Source organism: Papio anubis, chromosome 14 (genome assembly GCF_008728515.1).
Source record: "Papio anubis isolate 15944 chromosome 14, Panubis1.0, whole genome shotgun sequence".
In the NCBI taxonomy this organism is placed as follows: domain Eukaryota; kingdom Metazoa; phylum Chordata; class Mammalia; order Primates; family Cercopithecidae; genus Papio; species Papio anubis.
In genome coordinates this window covers 101709800-101734752 of record NC_044989.1, presented here as the reverse complement: position 1 = coordinate 101734752, position 24953 = coordinate 101709800, and the positions used below count along the sequence as shown (strand labels likewise).

The window sequence follows — 24953 nt, the reverse complement described above, 5'->3', positions numbered from 1 at the left end:
CGCCAACATGGTGAAAACCCGTCTCCATTGAAAATTTAAAAATTTGCCAGGCATGGTGGTGCATGCGCCTGTAATCCTAGCTACTCAGGAGGCTGAGGCAGGAGAATCGCTTAAACCCTGGAGGTGGAGGTCGCAGTGAGCCGAGATCGCATGACTGCACCCCAGCCTGGGTGACAAAGTAAGACTGTCCCAAAAATAAGAAACACACATCCCTTCCGTGCAGCCACTCCTCAGGATGTGCTCCGCAAGGGCGCTTTCCTCTCAGGTCTCCCTAGCCCTCTGCCCACCTGCACCTGTCATTCATGTTGCTATCTGCCTTCCCCCAGGTCCTGAAAAGCTGGGTGCAGGCAGACTGCCCCTCACACACTTGGTGAAGAATCCCCAACATCAAGCGTGTGTCTGGTACACGGCAGGCAACAAACATTTCAAATAAATGGACTTTAGGGACTGTGAAGTGTCCTGAAAAAAGTGGACGTGAATGGGTATTCACTATTAAACTATAATAGTTTAAATGCTTTTAAACTATTAAAAAAGCAGGGCCAATTAAGTATCCAATAAAGGATTGGATGAGTAAATTGAGCTACAGCCACAGAGTTGAATGCTGTGTGGCCATTAAGAATGTGGTATGGCTGTGGTTACAAAGGGCATGGATTCAGGAACAAAGCAGAAATGTGGGCAACTCCCCACCCTGACAACTCCCTAGAAGCCAACCCAGCAGGGAGAAAATACTCATATCAAAAGCTCCAAATCTGCAAGGAATGTGAAAAAGAGGATCCTACTCCCTCACCCACCATGTCTCGTCTAGCGAGATGCCAGTCCTCCTTGCCCTGTTCCCGTAACACGAGTTAAAGTCACACTACGTTAGTGCCAATATAATGTCTGGGATAACAATGCCCAAGCATGAGCAAGACAAGGAGAAACAGCGCTGCAAACAAGCAAACACTCAACTGCAAAAGAAAATGAACAGATGAGAATAGAAGGTTCCAAAGAAGAGATTCTATGCAAGACGAGAATGGAACACTCAAGGAAGAAAAGAAAATTCTCACGAGTGCTTCATGCTCCCAAACAACTGAAGAACACGGGTTCAATAAAACAAGCACTCATAGATGAGCTAATGGATAACAGGTTAAAAGGATGTTGGGAACCTAACAAAATGAAATGAGGATCAAAACAACTTGACCACAGGCCGGGCGTGGTGGCTCGCGCCTGTAATCCCAGCACTTTGGGAGGCTGAGGCAGGCGAATCACAAGGTCAGGAAATCCAGACCATCCTGGCTAACATAGTGAAATCCCGTCTCTACTAAAAATACAAAAAATCAGCTGGGCATGGTGGCATATGCTTGTAATTCCAGCTACTTGGGAGACTGAGGCAGGAGAATCACTTGAACCCAGGAGGTGGAGGTGGAGGTTGCAGTGAGCTGAGATCACAGCATTGCACTCTAGCCTGGGCAACAAGAGCGAGACTCTGTCTCAAAAAAAAAAAAAGATTCCAGATTGGGAAATCCATACCTGAGTAAAAGCATTAAATCAATGTATAAGTGAGAACTGAGCTAAACAATAAAGTAAGTTTACATGACAGAATGGAAAGTACAATGTAAAACTAATAATAAAAATTTTTTAAATGAGATTGGGAAAGCAGGGAGGATAATAAGAATGCTGGCACCCTTGACTCAGAGGGTGGGGAGCCAGTGAACACTATCAGACTTAAAACATTGTTTTTCAAAAGCCACAATTCTAACCTTTTAATGCTTTCAAAAATCTCTTCCCTTAACCTTACTTGAACCTTTTAGAAAATAATCTCTCTTGCACTAAAGAAACATTTATTTGAAGTTTAACATATCTTTGGTTTCATTTCAGTTTATTTCCTTTTATTGAAATCAAGTAAATGTAGTACTTTTGTTATAAAAACACTGACACATGAGTTGCATTTTTATAAAAGTCCTTCTGTCCATCTTCTCCACTATCCCTGTGTGTCTAAATGTCTCAGAAAGTTATCTGGGCTGATGTTCACCTCATGAAACTAGAGGTTACTTTGGGTGGCTGGGATTTGAGGAGATAGATACCTTTTTTGTATTTTTCAGTTAGCTGATTTCTTTGACACACTTTTTTTTTTTTTTTTTTTTTTTTCTTTTGAGACAGAGTCTCACTCTGTCGCCCAGGCTGGAGTGCACTGGCATAATCTCGGCTCACTGCTACCTCCCCCTCCCGGGTTCAAGCAATTCTCCTGCCTCAGCCTCCCAAGTAGCTGGGATTATAGGCACCCATCAACATGGCCGGCTAATTTTTGTATTTTTAGTAGAGATGGGGCTTCACCATCTTGGCCAGGCTGGTCTTGAACTCCTGACCTCATGATCCACCCGCCTGGGCCTCACAAAGTGTTGGAATTACAGGCGTGAGCCACCGCACCCAGCCTCTTTTTTTAAGAAACGGGCTCTCCCTCTATCACCCAGGCTGGAGTACAGTGGCACCATCATAGCTCACTGTGGCCTCGAACTCTTGGGTTCAAGCAATCCTCAGCCTTCCTAGTAATTGAGACTACAGGTACATGCCACCAGGCCTAGCTAATTTTTAAATTTTTTGCAGAGATGCACGTCTCATTTTGTCGCCCAGGCTGGTCTTCAACTCCTGGCTTCCAGCAATCCTCCTTCCTTGGCCTCCCAAAGTGCTGTGATTACAGGCATGAGCCACCATTCCCAGTCTGATTTCTTTCTACCGAGCATGCATCATCTTTGCCATTTTATGCATATACAGAACGATCGGTCTTAATTAAAAAACAAAACGAACTGGGGAAAAAAAAAAATGCCAAAATGTTAACAGTGATTAGCATTGGATCCATGGGATATGAATGTGAATTCTCTTCACACTTTCTTGTACTTTCGAGGAAAAAGAATTCCAATGTTGGTCAGGCGTGGTGGCTCATGCCTGTAATCCCAGCAACTCTGGAAGGCCAAGGCAGGCTGATCACTGAAGATCAGGAGTTCAAGACCACCATCCTGGCCAACATAGTGATGAGACTCCATCTCAATAAAATAAAATTTAATTTTTTTTAAAATTTAAATGTTGCTAGAGAACATGTAGAGGTGATTTTGAAAGTTTAAGTAACTAATAAGGTGCTATGAGAAGATACAAAACTAAAAAACCACACCACGTATATATGCAGAAAGAAGATGAGCTATGGATAAAGGGTTGCAGGTGATTATTTTTTCCTTCTTTCTTATCTACTTTTTCAATTCTGGAAGATGAGCATTTATTACTTTTGGTTTTTTTTTTTTTTTAAAAAGACATTTTGGTTTTGTTTTTTAATAAAAGGGTCTTCTCAAGTGATGACTCCTGGCCCAAGAGGAACCTGAGTGGTTAGACAGAGCACCAGGTAATGCCTGTGATAGGAACAGAAACCCCAGAGGGAGATGAGCAGGTGGTTTCCACCGTCTCTCAGCCCCCAGCTGTCCAGTGACTCATTCTCTCAGTGCAAAGGTGGAACATGGGGTCATGAGTGCCCTAGGTCAGACACAGCCCTCAGAATCTGCCCACACCATCACAATAGGAGAAGACTGCCCTGAGTCAGACACAGCCCTCAGAATGTGCCCACACCATCACAATAGAAGACTACCCTGAGTCAGACACAGCCCTCAGAATGTGCCCACACCATCACAATGTGTGTATGCATTCAGGAGCATATGTGTTAAGTCAGAAACAAGATTAAGAAGAAAATGGCTCGATTCGTTATCAACAATATATGAGCACCAAGAAACACACCAATCGAAAGCCTGGCATGCCCAAGCTATGCTGCCCAAGATTACAGCCTTTATGTGCTTTTGATGGTTTAATAAAAAAAAAAAAAAGATGGGAGGGCAAAGCAAAGGTTGAGAGGGAGGGGTGGAAAGGAGAGGGGAGGAGAAGAAGGGGAGAGGAAGGAAGAGGAGGGCAAGGGAGAGGAGGGGAGAGGAGGGAAGGGGAAGGAAGGGGAGTGGAGGGGAGGGGAGTTAAGTTCCTGAAAGCAGATAAGGGAGTTATCCAAAGGTGTTACCTTCAAGCTTCACCGACATGCAGATACTCAGCATGCTTACACCTTAAGGTTTGGAACATTCCAACTGGAACAAAACTCACCAGTGGCTATGGCCCAGTAAACGTCTGATCCATTCAGTAACTCACCACATGCTATGGGAGAGTAAACCTGGGAGCCGGGAACTTGAAGCAGAATTCGAAATGGAGCGACTCGTGCATTGGAATCCAACACTGCATCCAGAGCGCCGACCAGGCGACCTTCAAAAGAGAAGAGAAGAAAGTGCACCCGTGAGCACGGAGCTGGCAGCTCCTTGTGTGCAAGGCATGTGGTCGCTGTCTGGACTCCATGCTGGGGTGGCAGGGACAGTTTCACGTCCAGTTCTTCGACTCGCCTCACAAAGCCTGAGCTCCATGGAGCCAACGGCTCTGTCTGCATCTGCAGCAGGACCTGCCCCTGACAGGCACTCAGCACTCCTTTGCTGAATCAATGAAGAAGTGAACGAAGGGCCCCAAACCAGTCACCCAGCCTAGCTAAGGCGCTTTGACCCAGCACATAAATAAGCAGGGGCTCTGGACTCAGACTGCCTGATGTAAACCCTGGCTCCACCACTTTCAATCTGTGGGGCCTTAGCAAATCACTTAACTTGTCTGTGCCCTGGATTCCTTGTTGAAACAAAATAAGCACGGTCTACCTACTTCGTAAGGTAACTGGGATAATTAAATGAGTTAAAGTATCCAATAGTCAAAGTGCTTAAACTATTACAAGCCCATAAAAAGTACTCTATGTCACCCAGTATTATTATTTTATCATCATTATCCTCCTCTCCAACATGGCAGAATAATCCCTGCCTGCTCCAGGGTACTGTGGGATGTAAATAAGAAAACCGGTTGGGAATGGTGGCTCACACCTGTAATCCCAGCACTTTGGGAGGCCAAGGCAGGAGGATCACCTGAGGTCAGGAGTTCTAGACCAGCCTGGCCAACGTGGTGAAACCCTATCTCTACCAAAAATACAAAAAATTAGATGGGCGTGGTGGCGGGCACTTGTAATCCCAGCTACTAAGGAGGCTGAGGCAAGAGAATTGCTTGATCCCAGGAGGTGGAGGTTGCAGCAAGCTGAGATCACACCATTGCACTCCAGCCTGGGCAACAACAGCGAAACTCCAACTCAAAAAAAAAGAAAAGAAAAGAAAACCTATCAAAGTCTTTTATAGACCATAAAGCATGAAATGTGAGTGCAGGATTAGCATTTTGTTGTAATGAGTGGCATCAGAAATCAATGTCAGGCAAAAAACAACAACAAAACAAACAAAAAAGGCATCCCAAGCTGGGTGCAGTGGCTCATGCCTGTACTCCCAGCACTTTGAGAGGCCGAGGCAGATGGATCACTTCAGCCCAGGAGCTTAAGACCAGCCTGGGCAATACAGTGAGATCTCATCTCTACAAAAAATTAAAGAACTAGCTGGGCATGGTGGCGAGTGCCCGTATTCCCAGCTACTTAGGAGGCTGAGGCGGGAGGATAGCTTGAGCTTAGGGAGTTCGAGGCTGCAGTGAGCAGTGATGATGCCAGTGCGCCCTACCCTGGGAGACAGAGCAGGATCTTGGTTTAAAAAAAAAAAAAAAAAAAAAAAAAGGCATCCTGATCCTCAATTGCCTGGGAATCTAGATGGCTAAGATGGCTGAGAAGATTAGGTCCTCAATTTACTTTACACATTACCCTTAACTAATAGGCCCTGAATAAGGGCCACAGCTGCATGAGCAATTACTATGTCTATTCTTATATAGTTTAACAACTTCAAGTGTAAAGAAAAACTGAATCACTGGGGGCAAGTTACTTACCTAACACCCCGTCATATATTTAGTACAAACACAGCATCCTCCTATATAACCACAGCACAACCATCAAATTCAGAACATTAATATTGATATGGCCCCACCATCTAATCATAAGACCCATTCACATGTTGCCAAATGTCCCAATAACGTCCTTTTGCTACAATGGATTCAGTTCAGAATCACATTCAGTTGTCAAGTCTCCTTGGACTACGTGGATCTGGAGAAGTCTTTCACTGACTCTCATGACCTTGACACTTTTGAAGCTTTATAGGCCAGTTTTTAGTTTTTTTTTTTTTTTTTTTTTTTTTGACGGAGTCTCGCTGTGTCGCCCAGGCTGGAGTGCAGTGGCCTGATCTCAGCTCACTGCAAGCTCCGCCTCCCGGGTTCACGCCATTCTCCTGCCTCAGCCTCCCAAGTAGCTGGGACTACAGGCGCCGCCACCACGCCCGGCTAGTTTTTTGTATTTTTTAGGGAGACGGGGTTTCACCGTGTTAGTCAGGATGGTCTCGATCTCCTGACCTCGTGATCTGCCCGCCTCGGCCTCCCAAAGTGCTGAGATTACAGGCTTGAGCCACTGCGCCCGGCCTATAGGCCAGTTTTTCTTGTAGCATGTCCCAAAGTCTGGGTTTGTCTGAGGCCTGGTTATGATTAGATTCAGGTTACATATTTTCGGCAAGAATCATAAGTGATGCTGTGTTCTTTTCACCACATCCTATCAGGTAGCAGATGACCTCTACTTGTCCCATTCTTGGTAATGTTCGCTTTGATCACTTCACTCACATACGGGCTGCCAGGCTTCTGCACTATAAAATTACTCCTTTTTCCTTTGTAATTAATGAACATTCTGTGGAGAAGTAGTCTGAAGCCACGCAATTTCCTGTTCCTCATCAAATATTTCATTATTCACTTATTTATATCAGTATGGCCTCATGTTTTCCTCCTTTTTTCAATGGGTTATAATCTATTACTATCATATATTCTGATGCTCTGATTGTCCCAGGTTTGGCCAGTGGGAACCTCTTCAAGCAGGTTTTTGTGTCCTTTGGATATGTCCCCATCGTTCTTCATATTTTCTGGAACAACAAAAAATTCCAGCTTCATCTTGTACTTTCACTACTCTCAGCCACCATTTCTCCAAGAAACTCTGGTTTCTTTAGTGAAGAATGGGATTTAAAAGCCAGTATGTGGAAGCCAGGTGTGCTTATTGCTAATGGGGTGCCTCCAGGTCCCCTCAGTGTACACAGCCAGGAAATACACGTCTGTACATGTACATGTGTGTACAGCTGACCCCTGAACAACACAGGTTTGAACTGTATGAGTCCACTAATATGTGGAGTCTCTTCTGCCTCTGCCACCCCGAGCCAGCAAGGCCAACCCCCTCCTCCTCTTCAGGCTACTCAACATAAAGATGATGAGGATGAAGACCTTTATGATGATCCCTTCCACTTACTGAAGAGTAAATATATTTTCTGTTCGTTATAATTTTCTTAACCTTTTCTCTACTTTATTGTCAGAACACAGCATATAATACACATAGCACACAAAAATGTGTTAACCAACTGTTTTATCAGTGAGGCTTCTAGTTAACAGTAAGTTATTAGCAGTTACATTTTTAGGGATCAAAAGTTGTATGTGAGGACTTTTGACTGAGGGCGGCGGATTACCTGAGGTCAGGAGTTCAAGACCAGCTTGACCAACATAGTGAAACGCTGCCTCTACTAAAAATACAAAATCAGCCAGGTGTGGTGGCGGGGGCTACTCAGGAGGCTGAGACAGGAGAATCACTTGAAATCAAGGGGCGGATGTTGCAGTGAGCTGAGATCACGCCACTGCTTTCCAGCCTGGGCAACAAGAGTGAAACTCTGTCTCAAAAAAAAAAAAGAGAGAGAGACTTAGACTCCCAAACAATAGTGGGAGATTACAACACCCCACCGTCAGTATTAGACAGATCAATGAGACATAAAATTAACAAAGATATTCGGGACTTGAACTCAGCTCTGAATCAAGCGGACCTAGTAGACGTCTCCAGAACTCTCTACCCCAAATCAACAGCGTATACATTCTTCTCAGTGGCACATGGCACTTATTCTAAAATCGACCACATAACTGGAAGTAAAACACTCCTCAGCAAATACAAAAGAACTGAAATCATAACAAACAGTCTCTCAGGCCACAGTGCAATCAAACTAGAACTCAGGATTAAAAAATTCAATCAAGCCAGGCGTGGTGGCTCACGCCTGTAATCCCAGCACTTTGGGAGGCCGAAGCGGGCAGATCACGAGGTCAGGAGATTGATACCATCCTAGCTAACATGGTGAAGCTCCGTCTCTACTAAAAATATAAAAAATTAGCCAGAAGTGGTAGCGGGCGCCTGTGGTCCCAGCTACTCAGGAGGCTGAGAGGCAGGAGAATGGCGTGAACCTAGGAGGCAGAGGTTTCAGTGAGCTGAGATTGCACCACTGCACTCCAGCCTGGGTGACAGAGTAAGACTCTGTCTCAAATAATAATAATAATAATAATAATAATAATAAAATAAAAAATAAAAAATTAATCAAAACCATACAATTTCATGGAAATTGAACAACCTGTTCCTGAAAGACTCCTGGGTAAATTATGAAACTATGGCAGAAATCAAGAAGTTATTTGAAACCAATGAGAACAAAAAGACAATGTACCAGAATCTCTGGGACACAGCTAAAGCAGTGTTAAGAGGGAAATTTACAGCACTTAAACCCCACATCAGAAAGCTAGAAAGATCTCAAATCAAGACCCTAACATCCCAATTAAAAGAGCTAAAGAAGCAAGAGCAAACTAATCCAAAAGCTAGCAGAAGACAAGAAATAACTAAGATCAGAGAAGAATTGAAGGAGATACAGACACGAAAAACCCTCCAAAAAAAAAAAAATCAATGAACCCAGGAGACGGTTTTTGAAAAAATTAACAAAATAGGTAGACTGCTAGCTAGACTAATAAAGAGAGAGAAGCATCAAATAGACACAATGAAAAATGATAAAGGGGATAAAAATGATAAAGGGGATATCACCACTGACATCACAAAAATACAAACTGCCATCAGGGAATACTATAAATAGTTCTACATAAATAAACTAGAAAATCTAGAAGAAATGGATAAATCCCTGGATGCATACACCCTACCAAGACTAAACCAGGAAGAAGTCGAATCCCTGAATAAACCAATAACAAGCTCTGAAATTGAGGCAGTAATTAATAGCCTACCAACCAAAAAATGCCCAGGACCAGATGGATTCACAGCTGAATTCTATCAGAAATACAAAGAGTAGCTGGTACCATTCCTTCTGAAACTATTCCAAACAATTGAAAAGGAGGGACTCCTCCCTAACTCATTTTATGAAGCCAGCATCATCCTGATACCAAAACCGGGAAGAGACACACACAAAAAATGAAAACTTCAGACTAATATCCCTGATGAGCATCGATGTGAAAATCCTCAATAAGATACTGGCAAACCGAATCCAGCAGCACAGCAAAACACATATCCACCATGATTAAGTCAGCTTCACCCCTGGGATCCAAGGCTGCTTCAAAATATGCAAATCAATAAACATAATCTATCACATGAACAGAATCAAAGACAAAAACCACATGATTATCTCAACAGATGCAGGAAAGGCCTTTGATAAAATTCAACATCCCTTCATGTTAAAAATTCTCAATAAACTAGGTATTGATGGAACATAACTCAAAATAATAAGAGTTACTTATGACAAACCCACAGTCAATATCGCACTGAATGGGCAAAAGCTGGAAGCATTTCCATTGAAAACCAGTATAAGACAAGGATGCCCTCTCTCATCACTCCTATTCAACATAGCACTGGAAGTTCTGGCCAATTCAGATAGGAAGAGAGGAAATCAAGTTGTCTCTGTTTACAGATGACATAATTTTATAATTAGAAAACCCCACCATCTCAGCCCAAAAACTTCTTGAACTGAGAGGTAACATCAGTAAAGTCTCAGGCTACAAAACCAATGTGCAAAAATCACAAGCATTCCTATACACCAACAATAGACAAGCAGAGAGCCAAATCATGAATGAACTCCCACTCACCATCACTACAAAGAGAATAAAATACCTAGGAATATAGCTAACAAGGCATGTGAAGGATCTCTTCAAAGAGAACTACAAACCACTGCTCAAGGAAACGAGAGAGGACACAAACAAATGGAAAAACATTCCATCCTCATGGATAGGAAGAATCAATATTGTGAAAATGGCCATACTGCCCAAAGAAAGTCATAGATTCAATGCTATTCCCATTAAACTACCATTGACATTCTTCACACTATTAGAAAAAAACTATTTTAAATTTCATATGGAATCAAAAAAGACCCCATATAGCCAAGACAATCCTAAACAAAAAGAACAAAGCTGAAAATACTACTAAAAATGTATTTATTTTTAGTACATACTACCTGATTTCAAACTATACTACAAAGCTACAATAACCAAAATGGCATGGTACTGGTACCAAAGCAGGCATATAGACCAATGGAGCAGAACCTTAGAAATAACACCACACATCTACAACCACCTGATCTTCAACAAACATGACAAAAACAAGCAATAGGGAAAGAATCTCCTACTCAGTAAACTGTGCTGGGAAAACTGGCTAGCTATACGCAGAAAACTGAAACTGGACCCCTTCCTTACGCCTTATACAAAAATTAACTCAAGGTGGATTAAAGACTAAAATGTAAAACCCAAAACCATAAAAACCCTAGAAGAAAATCTAGGCAATACCATCCAGGACATAGGCATGGGCATAGACTTCATGACTAAAATGCCAAAAGCAACTGCAACAAAAGTCAAAATTGACAGATGTGATATAATTTTAAACTAAAGCTCTTCTGCACAGCAAAAGAAATTAGTATCAGAGTGAAGAGGCAACCTACAGATGGGAGAAAATTTTTTCTATTCATCTGACAAAGATCTAATATCCAGAATTTACAAAGAACTTAAACATATTTACAAGAAAACACTAAATAACTCCATCAAAAAGTGGCTAAAGGATATGAACAGATACTTCTCAGAAGAAGATATTTACGCAGCCAACAAACATGAATAAAAGCTCAACATCACTGATCAGAGAAATGCAAATCAAAACCACAATGAGATACCATCTCATGCCAGTCAGAACGGCAATTATTAAAAAGTCAGAAAACAATAGCTGCTGGTGGGGCTGTGAAGAAATAGGAATGCTTTTACATTGTTGGTGGGAATGTAAATTACTTCAACCATTATGGAAGACAGTATGGCAATTTGTCAAGGATCTAGAATCAGAAATACCATTTGACCCAGCAATCCCATTACTGCATATATACCTAAAGGAATATAAATCATTCTCCTATAAAGATACATGCACATGTATGTTTACTGCAGCACTATTTATAACAGCAAAGACATGGAACGAACCCAAATGCCCATCAATGATAGACAGGATAAAGAAAATGTGGTACATATATACTATGGAATACTATGCAGCCATAAAAAGGAATGAGATCATGTCCTTTGCAGGGATAGATGAAGCTGGAAGCCATGATCCTCAGCGAACTAATGCAGGAACAGAAAACCAAACATCTCATGTTCTCACTTGTAAGCGGGAGTTGAGCAATGAGAACACATGGACACAGAGAGGGGCCCTGTTGGGGGGTGGGGGGTGAGTGGAAGGAATTTAGAGGATGGGTCAATAGGTACAGCAAACCACCATGGCACACGCATACCTATGTAACAAACCTGCACATTCTGCACATGCATCCTGTTTGTTTGTTTGGGGTTTTTTTTGGTTTTTTTGTTTTGTTTTTTGTTTTTTTGACAAGAGAAAGCGGAGGGGACGGGAGGGGAGGGAGAGAGAAAGAGAAAGAAAGAAGCAATTAATACAAAACAGTTACAGAAAAACTCCCTACAGTTAACATCATACTTAATGATAAGAAACTAGATACTTCCCCACTAAAACCAGGAACAAGACAAGAATGTCTTCTTGCATCACTCCTATTCAACATCGTACTAAAAGTTCTAGTTAATGCAGTAAGATAAAAAGTGAAAATAAAAGATATGTATATATATAGAGAGAGAGAGAAGAAAAAAACAAAATTTTGTTCACAGATGATATGCCTGTCTTTGTAGAAAAATCTCAGAGAATCAGCAAGAAAATCTAAAGGAACTAATAAGCAAGTAGAACAAGGCTGCAGGATTCAAGGTTAATATGATAACATCTCTCCTACATACCAGCAACTAGAACAACTGGAATTGGAACAACTGGAATTTGAACAACTAGAATTTGGAAAAAAAAAATTACCACTGACAACAGTAAAAGGTATTTTTGTTAGGCATAAGCCTAACTAAATATGCACAGGCTTTATTTGTGTTAAACTACAAAACTCTGATGAAAGAAATCAAAGATCTAAACAGATAGATATTCCATGTTCATGGTTTAGAAGATTTAATACTGTTAAGATGTAATTCCTCCCAATTTGATCTACAGATTCAATGCAATCTCAATAGAAATCCCACACACTATTTTGTAAATATTGATAACTGATTCTAAAGTTGATACAAAAATGTCAAGATACAGACAAGCCAACACAATACTGGAGAAGAAGAACAAAGTTGGAGGACTCACACTTTGCCATTTCAAGACTTGCTACAAAGCTACAGTAATCAAGACAGTGTTGTGATACTAGCAATAGATCAGATATGTAAGTCAATACTTACTAAATACTTACCGTTGACAAAAACCAAAGGTAGTTCAGTGGAAAAGGATAATTTTTTCAACAAATAGTGTTAAACCACTAGACATCCATATGCAAAGAAATGAACCCAGACACAGACCTTACATCTTTCACAAAAAGTAATTCGAAATGGCTCATAAACCTACATGTAAAACACAAAACTATAAAACTTCTACAACACTGGCCAGGCGCGGTGGCTCATGCCTGTAATCCCAGCACTTTAGGAGGCCGAGTCGGGAGGATCACCTGAGGTCAGGCATTCAAGACCTGCCTGACCAATATGATGAAACCGTCTCTACAAAAAACGCAAAAATTAGCCGGGCATGGTGGCATGCGCTGAGACTCAGGAGGCTGAGACAGGAGAATCGCTTGAACCCGGGAGGTGGAGGTTGCAGAAAGCCGCACCATTGCACTCCAGCCTGGGCAACAAGAGCAAAACTCTATCTCAAAAAAATATATATATATATTCTACAACATAACGTAGGAGAAGGCCTAGATGACTTTGAGTATGGCGATGACTCTGTAGAGATAACACCAAAAGCACGATCTGTGGGGAAAATTTGATATTGGAATTTATTTTAAAACTTTTGCTCTGCAAAGGACACTTGAGTACCAAAAGACAAGCCACTGACTGAGAGAAAGTACTTGCAAAACACTTCTGATAAAGGACTTATATCCAAAACATACGAAGAATGCTTAAAGCTCAACAATAAGAAAACAAATGACCCAATTAAAAATAGGCAAAAAAGTCTGAATAGATATCTCACCAAAGATATATAGATGACAAATAACGTATGAAATGTTTTGCAACCACCCTGGCCAACATGGCGAAACCCTGTTTGTACTAAAAATACAAAACTCAGCTGGGTGTGGTGGCACACGTGCCTGTAATCCCAGTTACTTGGGAGGCTGAAGCAGGAGAATCGCTTGAACCAGGAGGCGGAGGTTGCAGTGAGCCTAGATTGTGCCACTACACTCCAGCCTGGACGACAGACCAGACTCTGTCTCAAATTTAAAAAAAAAAAAAAAATTTATATATATATATATATATATATATAAATAAATATATAAAACGTCCAACATCTTTTGTCACTAGGAAATTGCAAATTAAAACAAGATACCATTATATACTTCATAGAATGGCTAAAATCCAAGAAACTGATGATACCAGTTGTGAGGATGTGTAGCAACAGGGACTCATTCGTTGCTGAGGGTAATACAAAATGCACAGCCACCTAGAAGATCATTTGATAGTTTTGTACAAAACTAAACACAGCCTTATCGTATGATCCCTGCAATCACGTGCCTAGGTATTTACCCAACTGATGTAAAAACATTTGTCTACAGAAAAACCTGCATATGAATGTTTATGGCAGCTTTATTCATAATTACCTAAAACTGGATGCAACCAAGATGTCCTTCAATAGGTGAATGGATAACCAAACTGTGGTTAGATCCATTCACTAGAGTATTATCCTGTGATTTAAAAAAAAAAATCTATCAAGCCATGACTTTTCACACACAGGAAACTTAAAAGCATATTGTTAAGGGACAGACGCCCTCCTAAGAAAGCTACATACTGTATGATTCCACTTATTCCAGAAAAAGGAAAAGGTAAAACTATAGCAAGAGTAGAAAGACAGGTGGTTGCTAGCGGGAAAAAGTTAAATCAGTCAAACCTCAGGGAATTTTAGGGCAATGAAAACTATTCTGTATAATATTGTGACTGGGGATGCATGACACTGTGTCAAAATCCACAGAACTTTACAGGACAAAGAGTAAACCCTAATGTTTGCAAGCTTTAAAAATAAATCCTTTAGGAGGTCAGGGGGACCCCTGGATTTAATGCAGGACGTGACCCAGCAACCTGACTGTACTACACATGTATGAAACAGCCTCAGTGCGAGGAGTGAGGGAAATAGGGGACAGCTCTAAGTAATTGTGGAAATAAGTGGAGTCTGTGGAAAGGAAGGCAAAGAACCATACACAAGTACAGGACTCCATGGGCCACAGGTTAACAACCCTGAAACTACTTCGCACGCACAGATGGTCCCCGCCTAACAATGGTTCCACTTACGGTTTTTTTTGGCTTTACAATGGTATGAAAGCCATACACATTCGGTAGAAACCATCCTTTGAATTTTGAACTTTCACCTTTTCCCAGGCTAGTGGTGCAAGGCATGGCACTCTCTCGTGATGCTGGGCAGCAGCTGTGAGCTGCAGGTTCCAGTAAGCCCCGTGATCACAAAGATAAATAACCGGTACTGTGCTCTACAGTGCACTGTATTCAATATATTACATGAGATATTCACACTTTGTTATCAAATATGCTTTGTGTTAGAAGACTTTGCCTAACTGTAAGCTCATGTTAAGTGTTCTGAGAACGTTTAAGGTGGGTGAGGCTAAGCTATAATGTTTGGAGGGTCAGGTGTATTCAATGCATTTTTTACTACGGTATTTTCAACCTAGGATGAGTTTATTGGGATGTAACCCCATCATAAGCTAAGGAGCATCAGTATATTGTAAATGAACCCTTAAGAAAAGGGACGGCAGAGCGTGAGAGCCAGGTTTCTCACTTGTGCAGTAGGAGCTTACAGACAGGCAAGGGAAAGAGGCAAGAATGATCCAGATGGTAATGAACTAGAGTCAGAGACAGGTGTGAACTCAGGTTCAGCTTACTATAGATACAAAGGGTTACTGTGATGGTTAATTGTAGGTGTCAACTTGACTAGGCTAAGAGATACCCCAGTCGCTGGTAAAGCATTATTTCTGGGGATATCTGTGAGGGTGTTTCCAAAAGAGACAAGCATTTGAATCCGTGGACTAAGTATAGAAGATCCAGTCTCCCTGTGGGCAGGCACTATCCAACTGGCTGAGGGCTGAGACAGGAAAAAAAAGGCAGAGGAAGATATATATCCTAGAGGTTCTGTCTCCCTGGAGAATCCTAATACAGTTGCATGGAGAAATATCTATAGAGATGCATATATACAAAAGTAAACTCACACAGATGTATTTCCTTGCTCTGTCAGGAAAAAAATTCCTTGCCCTCTGAGAGGGTCTAGAAGCAATGAGCACATGTAGGGTGCAGATTTGGTTTCTACTTCCATGCTCCAATAAAAGGAACCAGGGCTCCTTGGAGACATGGCTCCTTCTGGAACTGGAGCAGGAAATATACAAGATGAGCCTGGAACCATTTACAGTGTCAAAAAGTAAGGAATGCTAACCACACACAATCCACAGTATGAAAAGTGGGGGAAGTAACTTTACATTGAAGAAACCTGACAAATACTACCTCAGCCAGGTGACTGACGACAGCATCCATAAAGATAAGTCATGTTGACAGAAGGTACCCTTGAGCCTGGCATGATAGCAGGCGCCTGTAGTCCTGGCTACTCAGCAGGCTGAGGTGGGAGGATGACCTGAGCCAAAAGTTTGAGGTTGTAGTGAGCTATGATCATCACTGCATTTCCAGCTTGGGCGAGACAGCAAGGCTCTGTCTCAAAAAACAAAACAAGAGAAAGAAAAAGAGGGGAGGGGAGAATGTCCCCTCGGTATGAATTGATGAGAATGGCACTTTATCTCTGTGGTGTTCGTCTCCCAAAGCCAATCACCCTAATCTACCACAAGAAAAACATCAGATAAATCCCAACTGAGGGACGTTCTACAAAACACAGGACCAGCATTTTCTCAAAACTGTGAAGATCATTCAAAACAGGGAAAGTCTGAGAAACTGTCCCCGCCACGTTGACAACTAAATGTAATGTGATGTCCTGAATGGAATCCTGGAACACAAGACGAGGGAAATCTGAGTAAGACACGGACTCTGGTTAATAATAATTGTATTCATTTTTTACCACTGCCATAACAAGCTACCACAACCATAATAGCTTCAAACAAAACAAATGTATGAGTCTGATACAGAACGCACTGAGCTAGGGTCGAGGTGGTGACAGGTGCAAGTCTCCGTCTGCTTGCCCTTTCCAGCTTCTGAGACCCACAACTTTACTTGGCTCAGGGCCCCTTGCTCCATCTCCAAGACCAGCAACATCAGGCCAAGTTCTTCCCACGCTACCAACTCTTTGGTCCTCTCTTCGGATCCCCTCATCCAGTTATAAGAACCCTTGTGATCACATTGGCGCCCCACCCCGCCGCCCACCATTACTCCAGGATAATCTCCCCTTTTTAAGGTCAGCTGATTAGCAACGTTAATTCCATCTACTAGCTTAATGCTCCCTTGTCACAGGGGGCCTAACATTCACAGGATGGAGACTTTATTCAGCCTACCACAATAATGTAACAATATCAGTTCATTAATTGTAACAAATATACCATACCAATACAAGTTGTCAATAGCACAGAAGCCAAAACCAGGTATGGGGTATACCAGAACCCTCTGTACTATCCTCACGATTTTTCTGCAAATCTAAAACTGTTCTAAAAAATAAAGTTGATTTCTTTAAAAATTGTCAAGGAAACTCAAGCCAATCAGTGCCCACCTGCAGAGAAGTGGGAAGAGTGACCCCCCATATCTGTGCAAATGCAAACTGCCACCATAGGAACCCAAGGTTGGGGCGGTGGAGAGGCATGAAACCAGGGGGTAAACTAGAGCACTAAGGGTGGAACCACCCACGGTACCAAGGACCAGCACCATAGAGGAGATGCAAAGCTGGGAGGCAGGGCAGTGAGAGGCCCTGGCACAACTCTGCAGACAAGGGGAAGACAGGGGTGAGAAAAGAAAAGTCAGAAAGAAAGGATTACCCGTAAGTTTTTGCTGGATGGGCAAACAAAAAAAAGGTTAACATGGCAAAGAATGCCTTCAACATTATCAGAAATTTGGATAACATGTCTGCAAATTTCAAACGGGTCAAAGACAAAAATATATACATATATACACATAGAGAAAGCAACTATGTGGCAAAATGTTAATGCATGCTTCCACAACAGGGTACAGCCCTACTTAGTCTGTCCTTTTATAAGGAAGCTGAAGGTAACTCACAAGGAGGCCTTTGGGCAATACTTATGAGCAGGGTCATTAAAAAAAAAAAATACTGCTGTCCTTCCTATCCCACGTGCATGTTTTCTCATCTGATCCTCCCACCACCTTTCTGCCAATGGGATGAGGCAGCTGAGGCCCTGAGCACTGAGAGATGATGCCGGGCCTCCCCTGCCCTGGCTTCAGAGCCCACTGGGTGAGAACTGGTTAGAGACAGGCAAACACTTATTTTTAGAACTACATCATCATCTACAAACCTCGTTCCATCTACATTCAGACTGACTTTCCCTCCACAAACCTGAACCGGCAAATTCTCTGCTGCATCTCCAGGAACGAGGCCCCACTCAAGGGCTGCGGGGCCACCGCCTCGTGCATCCTGCTTTCCCTTCCGCAGCAGTTCCATATGGCTTGTCTGGCGCTACAGGAAAATCCTCCTGGCGTCTCCGCGAGCACAACACTCCTATTTTTAGGCTCTTAGAATAACAACTCTGGCTGAGATAGATGTCGAGTGACAAGTTTTATAATTAGGGCCCAAATAGAGGCCTACTAATAATTTGCTTCTAAGCAATAGTACGGCAATTCTTTCATTCTGGCTGGATCTGATGCACAGGGATGGTACTAAGTCTGAGACGAAATGACAGCTACTGATTCAGGGCAAACAGGGGTACTCAGAGAAGCCTTCCCATGGCTTAATGGTTTTTATAACTACTGTGTTGGGCCTTGTGCTAACCACAGGCAGTGGTGGCAGAGTGCTCTGCTCTTACCAATAATAGCACCATAGCATAATAAAACCCATTCTTAAAAAAACAGTAACACCCTTCCCTCTTCCCCGCCCCACTCCCACCCACATTAAAGTATGCCTTCCCTAACAGCTTTGGGCCCAGAAGAAGTACATCTGAGCAGCTCAATGATGGAAAACGTTATTCCTGGAGTAATAGAAGGACTTCTTACTATACACAAGCCATTAAACTGTGACAGCACCTTCACAGTGCACCACAAGCCACTGTGGGGAAACCAGCTGCACTACATAGCTGTCTTCATGCTAGGACTGTTTGCTTTGGCTGCTGTCACTGTTTTTGAGGGTTGGAGAGAAAAGCAAATAAAGAACCAGAACAGGCCGGACACAGTGGATCACGTCTGTAATCCCAGCACTTTGGGAGGCCGAGGCAGGTGGATCACCTGAAGTCAGAAATTCAACACCAGCCTGGCCCATACGGTAAAACCCCATCTCTACTAAAAATACAAAAAAAATTAGCCAGGCGTGGTGGTACACACCTGTAATCCTGGCTACTTGGGAAGCTGAGGTAGGAGAATCACTTGAACCCAGGAGGTGGAGGTTGCAGTGAGCCAAGATCACACCACTGCACTCCAACCTGGGCAACCAACAAGGGCGAAACTCCATCTCAAAAAAAAAAAAAAAGAACCAGAACAAAGGGAAAACTTTTATTCATGAAAAGTCACAAATAACCAAAAAAGACCATATGACGTCCTTTCTAACGACTAGTAAAAAGAAAAAAATGCTGGGGAAATTTGCATTGTCGACATGAGAAATCTACCTATTCAAAGTAAAATTAATAATCCAAATTACCCAACTTTTGAATTTTGTTTTTACAAAGCATTTTATAATTCAGTATTACTCTTAATGAGCACTCTTATGATCCCCACAAATTCCCACTAAACCAAGAAACGACCGCTATTTTCAGGGAGTGCAGCAGAGCAGCGGGCAAAGCTGCAGGGCGACCATACCATGCAGGATGCTCCAGCAGTGGCAACCTGACGAGCTCATCGTTTATAACTAAACAGACAACATGGGCGGTCCTGTGCCCATCACAGCTGGTGGAACAAGCCTGCCGAATCCACAACACGAATGCCTGAGTGTGTGCGCGAGGGCAGGTCCGGAGGAGCATTTCAAGGGTACTGCAAGGGAGGGATGCTGGCCCTCATTCTTAGGAACAGAACGAGCAGTCACCCGCACATGGTGCCCCCAGATACATGGGAATGACGACATCCACACAAGGGTCCTCTGCTTTCTCAGGAAAGCCTTCTCAGGAAACCAAGAGAGGACAATGGGTGTGGCTGCTAGCCTAGGTGTCCAGGGAGAGTTACGTTGCCTGGACTGACCATCCGATTCACACTGAATTAAAGGAAGGAGAAATTGGTTCGAGTCTTCATTCAGAACCTGAAAATTCTTTATTGGGTGCAGAGAGTCAGTTTTGCAGGATGAAAAGAATCCCGAAGATGTCTGGTGGTGACGGTGGCACAACAATGCAAATGTACGCAATGCCACCAAAGTCTACATTTAACAATCGTTACAATGGTCAAATGTTGTGTACTTGACCACAGTTTTTTGTTTTGTTTTGTTTAAAAAAAAAAACAACCTGTGAAATTCTAGTGGTCAGAGATTTCTGCAGTTGGGCTTCTAATGTAAATAGAAAAACAACTTTTCCTAACCTCATCCCCCAAGCAATGAATCCTAAATCCATCTGAACATATACGTGCTCTGGGTCCTCATCGCTCACCCCTGACACAGTCTTCCAGCTGCTCCATAAATAACGCCTGGATGGGGACCAAGTCATCTGCTTTGCCTCAGACTGAACGTAGGGGTCCTGTTGTATTGGGCCTCCAAGCAGGGTGATATCATGCTCAAACACATGACAGCAAGAATCCTTAGCAACACAGCAGCCAGTTCCAAACCCAGTCACTGCTGTGTCTTTCTCACACTTGTTGCTGTGGCTTTAAGGAATACAGCTCTGTGAAAACTCCCCAGGCACATCTATCCACTTGGCCATCCATTGATCTAAGGTGGTCTCCTGCCGTGATGGTTCTGAAGAGCAATTAGATTCCATTTCTCGTTGTGAACAGATGATTCAAGTCTATAAAATGAAAGGCTAGGGCCATAATGGGAGAAGGAAAATCAAGATGTCACAAAGAGCTTGGCTTTCAGATCTGATACAGTCTTCAAATGAAATGCCAGGTGCCAGAGACATCAGGGTTAGACTGGAACAGCCTGTTCCACCTCCGCTGCCAAACGCAGGACAATCCAGGATTACCCACAGCTCTTCCCTGGACACTGAGGTGCCATTCTCAGTCTCCCAAAGGCCATGAATGGAGGCGTGACTGCTCAGGGTACTGGCCACTCATGGTCCTGACGGTTCCAACCTTGTGTAACCCACCCTTACCTTTCTGTTGGGCTCTTTGCAGACAAGCCCATTTTAATCCCAAACCTTCCTCCCTTAGAGACCAGTGGCCCCTAAAGCAAGAAGACTAGAACAATATGACACTATGTTGTTATATTGTGTCACAGGCAGCACTCTCTTGCCAGTTTCTGTTATGTCAAGAGAACCCTTGCTGAAACATTTCTGACTACTTCTCCATTTCATTGAGACAGTAACTGCCTTGGGTCAAGTACTTTAACAGCCCAGTGAGCTCTGATACCCGTGCAGGCTGTAACACAAGACTTCCCATTTGAGTCTGAATAAAATATCACTTTCGACATCCCATTTTAACAAGCCCAACAGGTATTACCTGTACTCCCAAAATAACATCAACAGAACCAGTTATAAAGAGTATTTTTTCCAAAAACCCACCCTAATAAAGTCTAATCTCAATTTGTCCTCCTAAAAGCAATTTTCCCCGGATTCCAAAATTAATCCATTTTTATTAAAGAATTTTGGAAAACATATAAAACCACAAAGAAGAAAACTAAGCTTAATCGCTCATCTTGCCACTCAGCAATAACCAACTGGTATGTGTCCTTCTAGCCTCTTTCCTTACTAGCCATAAATTTAGACAATTCAGTTCCCACACAGGATACTGAGAATTGGAAGTAAAAAAAAAAAAAAAAAAATCAACAAAACACAAACAAGACTGAACATGAAATACTAAGATTTCTTGTTTCATGCTTAGAGACAGTTGCAGAAAGGCTGTTAAACTCGTTCAGCGAGACTCACAGCCCATGATGCACAAATCAGTTTCCCAGCCAGATTTAATCACAAATACCGCCTGCTGCCTGACAGCCCTGTATGCTGTTCCAGGCACAATTCTGCCTCCACCTTGCAAACCACACTCTTGTTTAATGGCCCTGTACATAATAAAAGGCAGGAAATGGAGCTTGAAGGCACTCATGGATCAGAGAAAAACCTATAAATAAGACAAGGCCAGAGTGCCTCCTTTGCAAAATGGAAATCAATAGGAGAGGCAAAGGGGTCAGTGAAGGAAGACAACTCCATAAGCTCAAGTTCAAAATAAAAAACGGTGCTCCGCAGTGGATTCCGGCTCCTCACGTGGAAAAGAGCTCCCTAGGGAGCCTGTAAAACTGCAAACAAATCTTGAAAAGGAACGAGTCTGCCTGCTTCATCAGGCTCACCAAGCTACATGCACTTCAACACAGCAACTCTCGTGCAATTCCTAAAACAAACAACCATCTAGTGAACACCCACTATGTGCTCAGGACACTCTAGTTGATTAATCCTCCCCTGGGGGAAGGATGAATCATTTGCAAACTGCAGCCAGTGAGGCCACAGTGGGTTCCATTCATCTTGAAAGTGTGCAGGTATACTAAAAGCAGTCAGGCTTAGCACAAAAGTGTTTGGCACGACTGTTTCCAACACCCTTTACAACCTTTGCTGTAAAGCTCATACTTAATTGATTTTTATGTCAACATTTCTATCTTTAACAACAGAGGCATAAAATACCTATTTTGCTACAACTAAATGTCAGATGTTTACAAACTACAGAAGCTTTCATAAGTGCACATATAAGGGGGTACAAGGGTAAGGGCTGAGATCCTTTATCTTTCCCAGCACCTGGCATACCTGGTTCCTGCTGTGCCCTCAATAAATATTTGTTTAATTAGCCCTTTCAGTAGAATAAATTCAAAGAACCCAGTTGTTTAAACTCACAGGAAACTTTTTCCGTATGCTCCAAGTACCTGGAATTTTGTTCACTGTGGATTCTGATCTTGAAATCCGATTACTCAAAGCCTGCCATACGTCACTCTCTTTCAGTAATTTGCAACACAACAGTTACATGGTTCTGTTACAGTACCCTACTAATCTCATCCTGGACTGGGCAGAAGATACTGTGTCAGTAACTAAATTTATATCAGGGACTCAACAGTTTCTTTTTGTTTTTACTTTGTTCTGGTTTTAAAAAGAAGGACACAGTGCAGACATTTCAGCAGGTACTAAAAGTGCACTCTCAGACACTGTCTTCTCTTCTGTAGGGTCATACATACGGGAATTTAAACACTAATTCTAAAAAGCAGAGAACGTAGGAGAGTAGGGCAAGCTAGAGGTAAGGAAGGCAAACACTCAGAACAGGGGTCCCACCCCATGGAAATAAGGAAGTCAGCTGGCCCCACGGTCCCTGGTCTGACTTCCCCATACAGTGACAATACATAGAGTTAGTCTGTAAAACACTGCCAACTGGGCTGTTTCACAGAACCTGTCGCTTTCTCCAGCTACCAAGAAAGCTTTGGATCGGGGCTCAGCCACGTGTGGATCCCGACAGTCTCCAAGGTAGAGACAAGGAAGAAAGGGAAGAGTAAGGATAAAATGACAGCTCACTCTGTCTCTAAGGCTATCACACATTATGACAGACAGCGGTCACCCAATCTATCTTTAGAAGATCTGTCCTTTTGACCCCAAGATGCATCTCCACCAACATCCACAAACAGATAACCTGTGGGAAAAACAGACATGGAGCCAGTCATTAGAAAAAAACAAACAAAATTAAAATTTAATAAGATGGAGTGGAGGAGCCTTAGCGGGAGCAATTTACTTCCTCAGACTCATGGACGTCTCTTTATTAGGAGGAGTTTTCTACTGGGAATTCTGATCTTGAAATCTAATTGTTCAATGCCTTCCATTTAGGGGAAGTTGCAGCCTTCAAGATTCTGAATCTCGGCCAGGAGCAGTGGCTCATGCCTGTAATCCCAGCACTTTGGGAGGCTGAGGCGGGTGGATCTTTGAGGCCAGGAGTTCAAGACAAGCCTGGCCAACACAGTGAAACCCCGTCTCTACTAAAAATGTAGAAATTAGCTGGGGGTGGTGGTCCCTGCCTGTAATTCCAGCTACTTGGGAGGCCGAGGCACAAGAATTGCTTGAACCCAGGAGGCAGAGGGTGCAGTGAGTTGAGATTGTACCACTGCACCCCAGCCCCTGGGTGACAAAGCAAGACCCTGTCTCAGGGAAAAAAAAAAAAAAAAGATTCTGGATCCTTGAGACAAACCAGACACAGTACTTGTTTGCAAAATGCTCTGACGTTTATTCTGCAGGAACAGGAGCAGTGGTGGTGATGGAACTGGGCCATCACCACCAGGACCCCGGACATCCCATGACCTGATCTCACGCACACGCCAGTGAGGCCAGCCACCAGGAGAGAGGGGGCAAGTCTTCATCAGGTAAGACCGACAACATAAAAGGATTCCAGGAGACCAGCAGCATTCGGCAGGGTGCTGATTATTACCAAAGCTCTAAAAACCTCCTCTTGATTCCATTTAAAATATGCATAAGTTGTTACAGCTATCAGAATGGAAACAAAAATGAATATAAGAAAAATCTCCACAAATCTTACCCTCTTCAACAAATCAGACCAACTTCATGTTTCCAAGTTTCCTTCTGGTAACGGGTGAGGAGGCAGGGAAGTACTATCTTAGTATTTGACTGGTTGCCCTCAGATGCGTAATGTCCACAAGGGCCCTGAGAATGCCCAAAAGACATATGGACTCTAGTCCGAGGAAGTCATAAAAGAACCTATGTTTGGTCTAACCTACAGAAGTTGTACACTGCTCTAGAGTCACAATCCTCATTCTGCTCTGTATCAGCTGTGTGGCTTGGGTACGCAGCCTCACCTCTCTCAGTCTGTTTCCTCGTGGGTCCAACGGGGACCATCCCCACCACATTGGTCTGCGTGGAGATTAAACAAGCAGGTGCAAAGTCCTTGGGCCCACTTGCCTCTTACAGGCTGAATTGTGGAAGGCGCCAACTCACCCCTTCCAAAAAGGATAGTTGAAATCCTAATCCCCCACACCTCAGAATGTTACCTTATTTTAAAATAGGGCCACATTGCAGGTGTGATGTCAGCTAGTATTAATTAAAAGAAGTGAATTTTTTTTTTTGAGACAGAGTCTCCCGCTCCGTCCCCCAGGCTGGAGTACAGTGATGCAATCTCAGCTCACTGCAGCTTCTGCCTCCTGGACTCAAGCAATTCTCCCTGCCTCAGCCTCCCCAGCAGCTGGGATTACAGGCGCACACCACCATGCCCAACTAATTTTTGTATTTGTAGTAGAGATGGAGTTTTGCCATGTTGGCCAGGCTGGTCTCAAACTCCTGGTCTCAAGTGATCCA

The 24953-nt window shown here is 42.9% G+C and overlaps 1 protein-coding gene across 6 annotated transcripts in view; it reads right to left on the bottom strand.

Moving 5' to 3' along the window:
- Positions 1–24953, bottom strand: part of TBC1D8 (TBC1 domain family member 8) — a 132673-nt gene that overhangs the window by 72725 nt on the left and 34995 nt on the right. For 3 of the 6 annotated variants that reach the window (XR_002516792.2, XR_001894345.3, XM_003909037.4), the window contains exon 2: positions 4108–4263. The exons of 1 other annotated variant lie outside the window; for it this stretch is intronic. Coding sequence is in view for 3 of the 5 variants with exons in the window: in XM_003909037.4 (XP_003909086.1) it covers positions 4108–4263 (156 nt within the window). In the remaining 2 variants the exon portion in view is untranslated. Of the gene's footprint in view, positions 1–4107; positions 4264–17861; positions 18392–24953 lie in introns of those variants that run through there. 2 more of the 6 variants (XM_009184793.4, XM_003909036.4) reach the window with 2 other exon arrangements.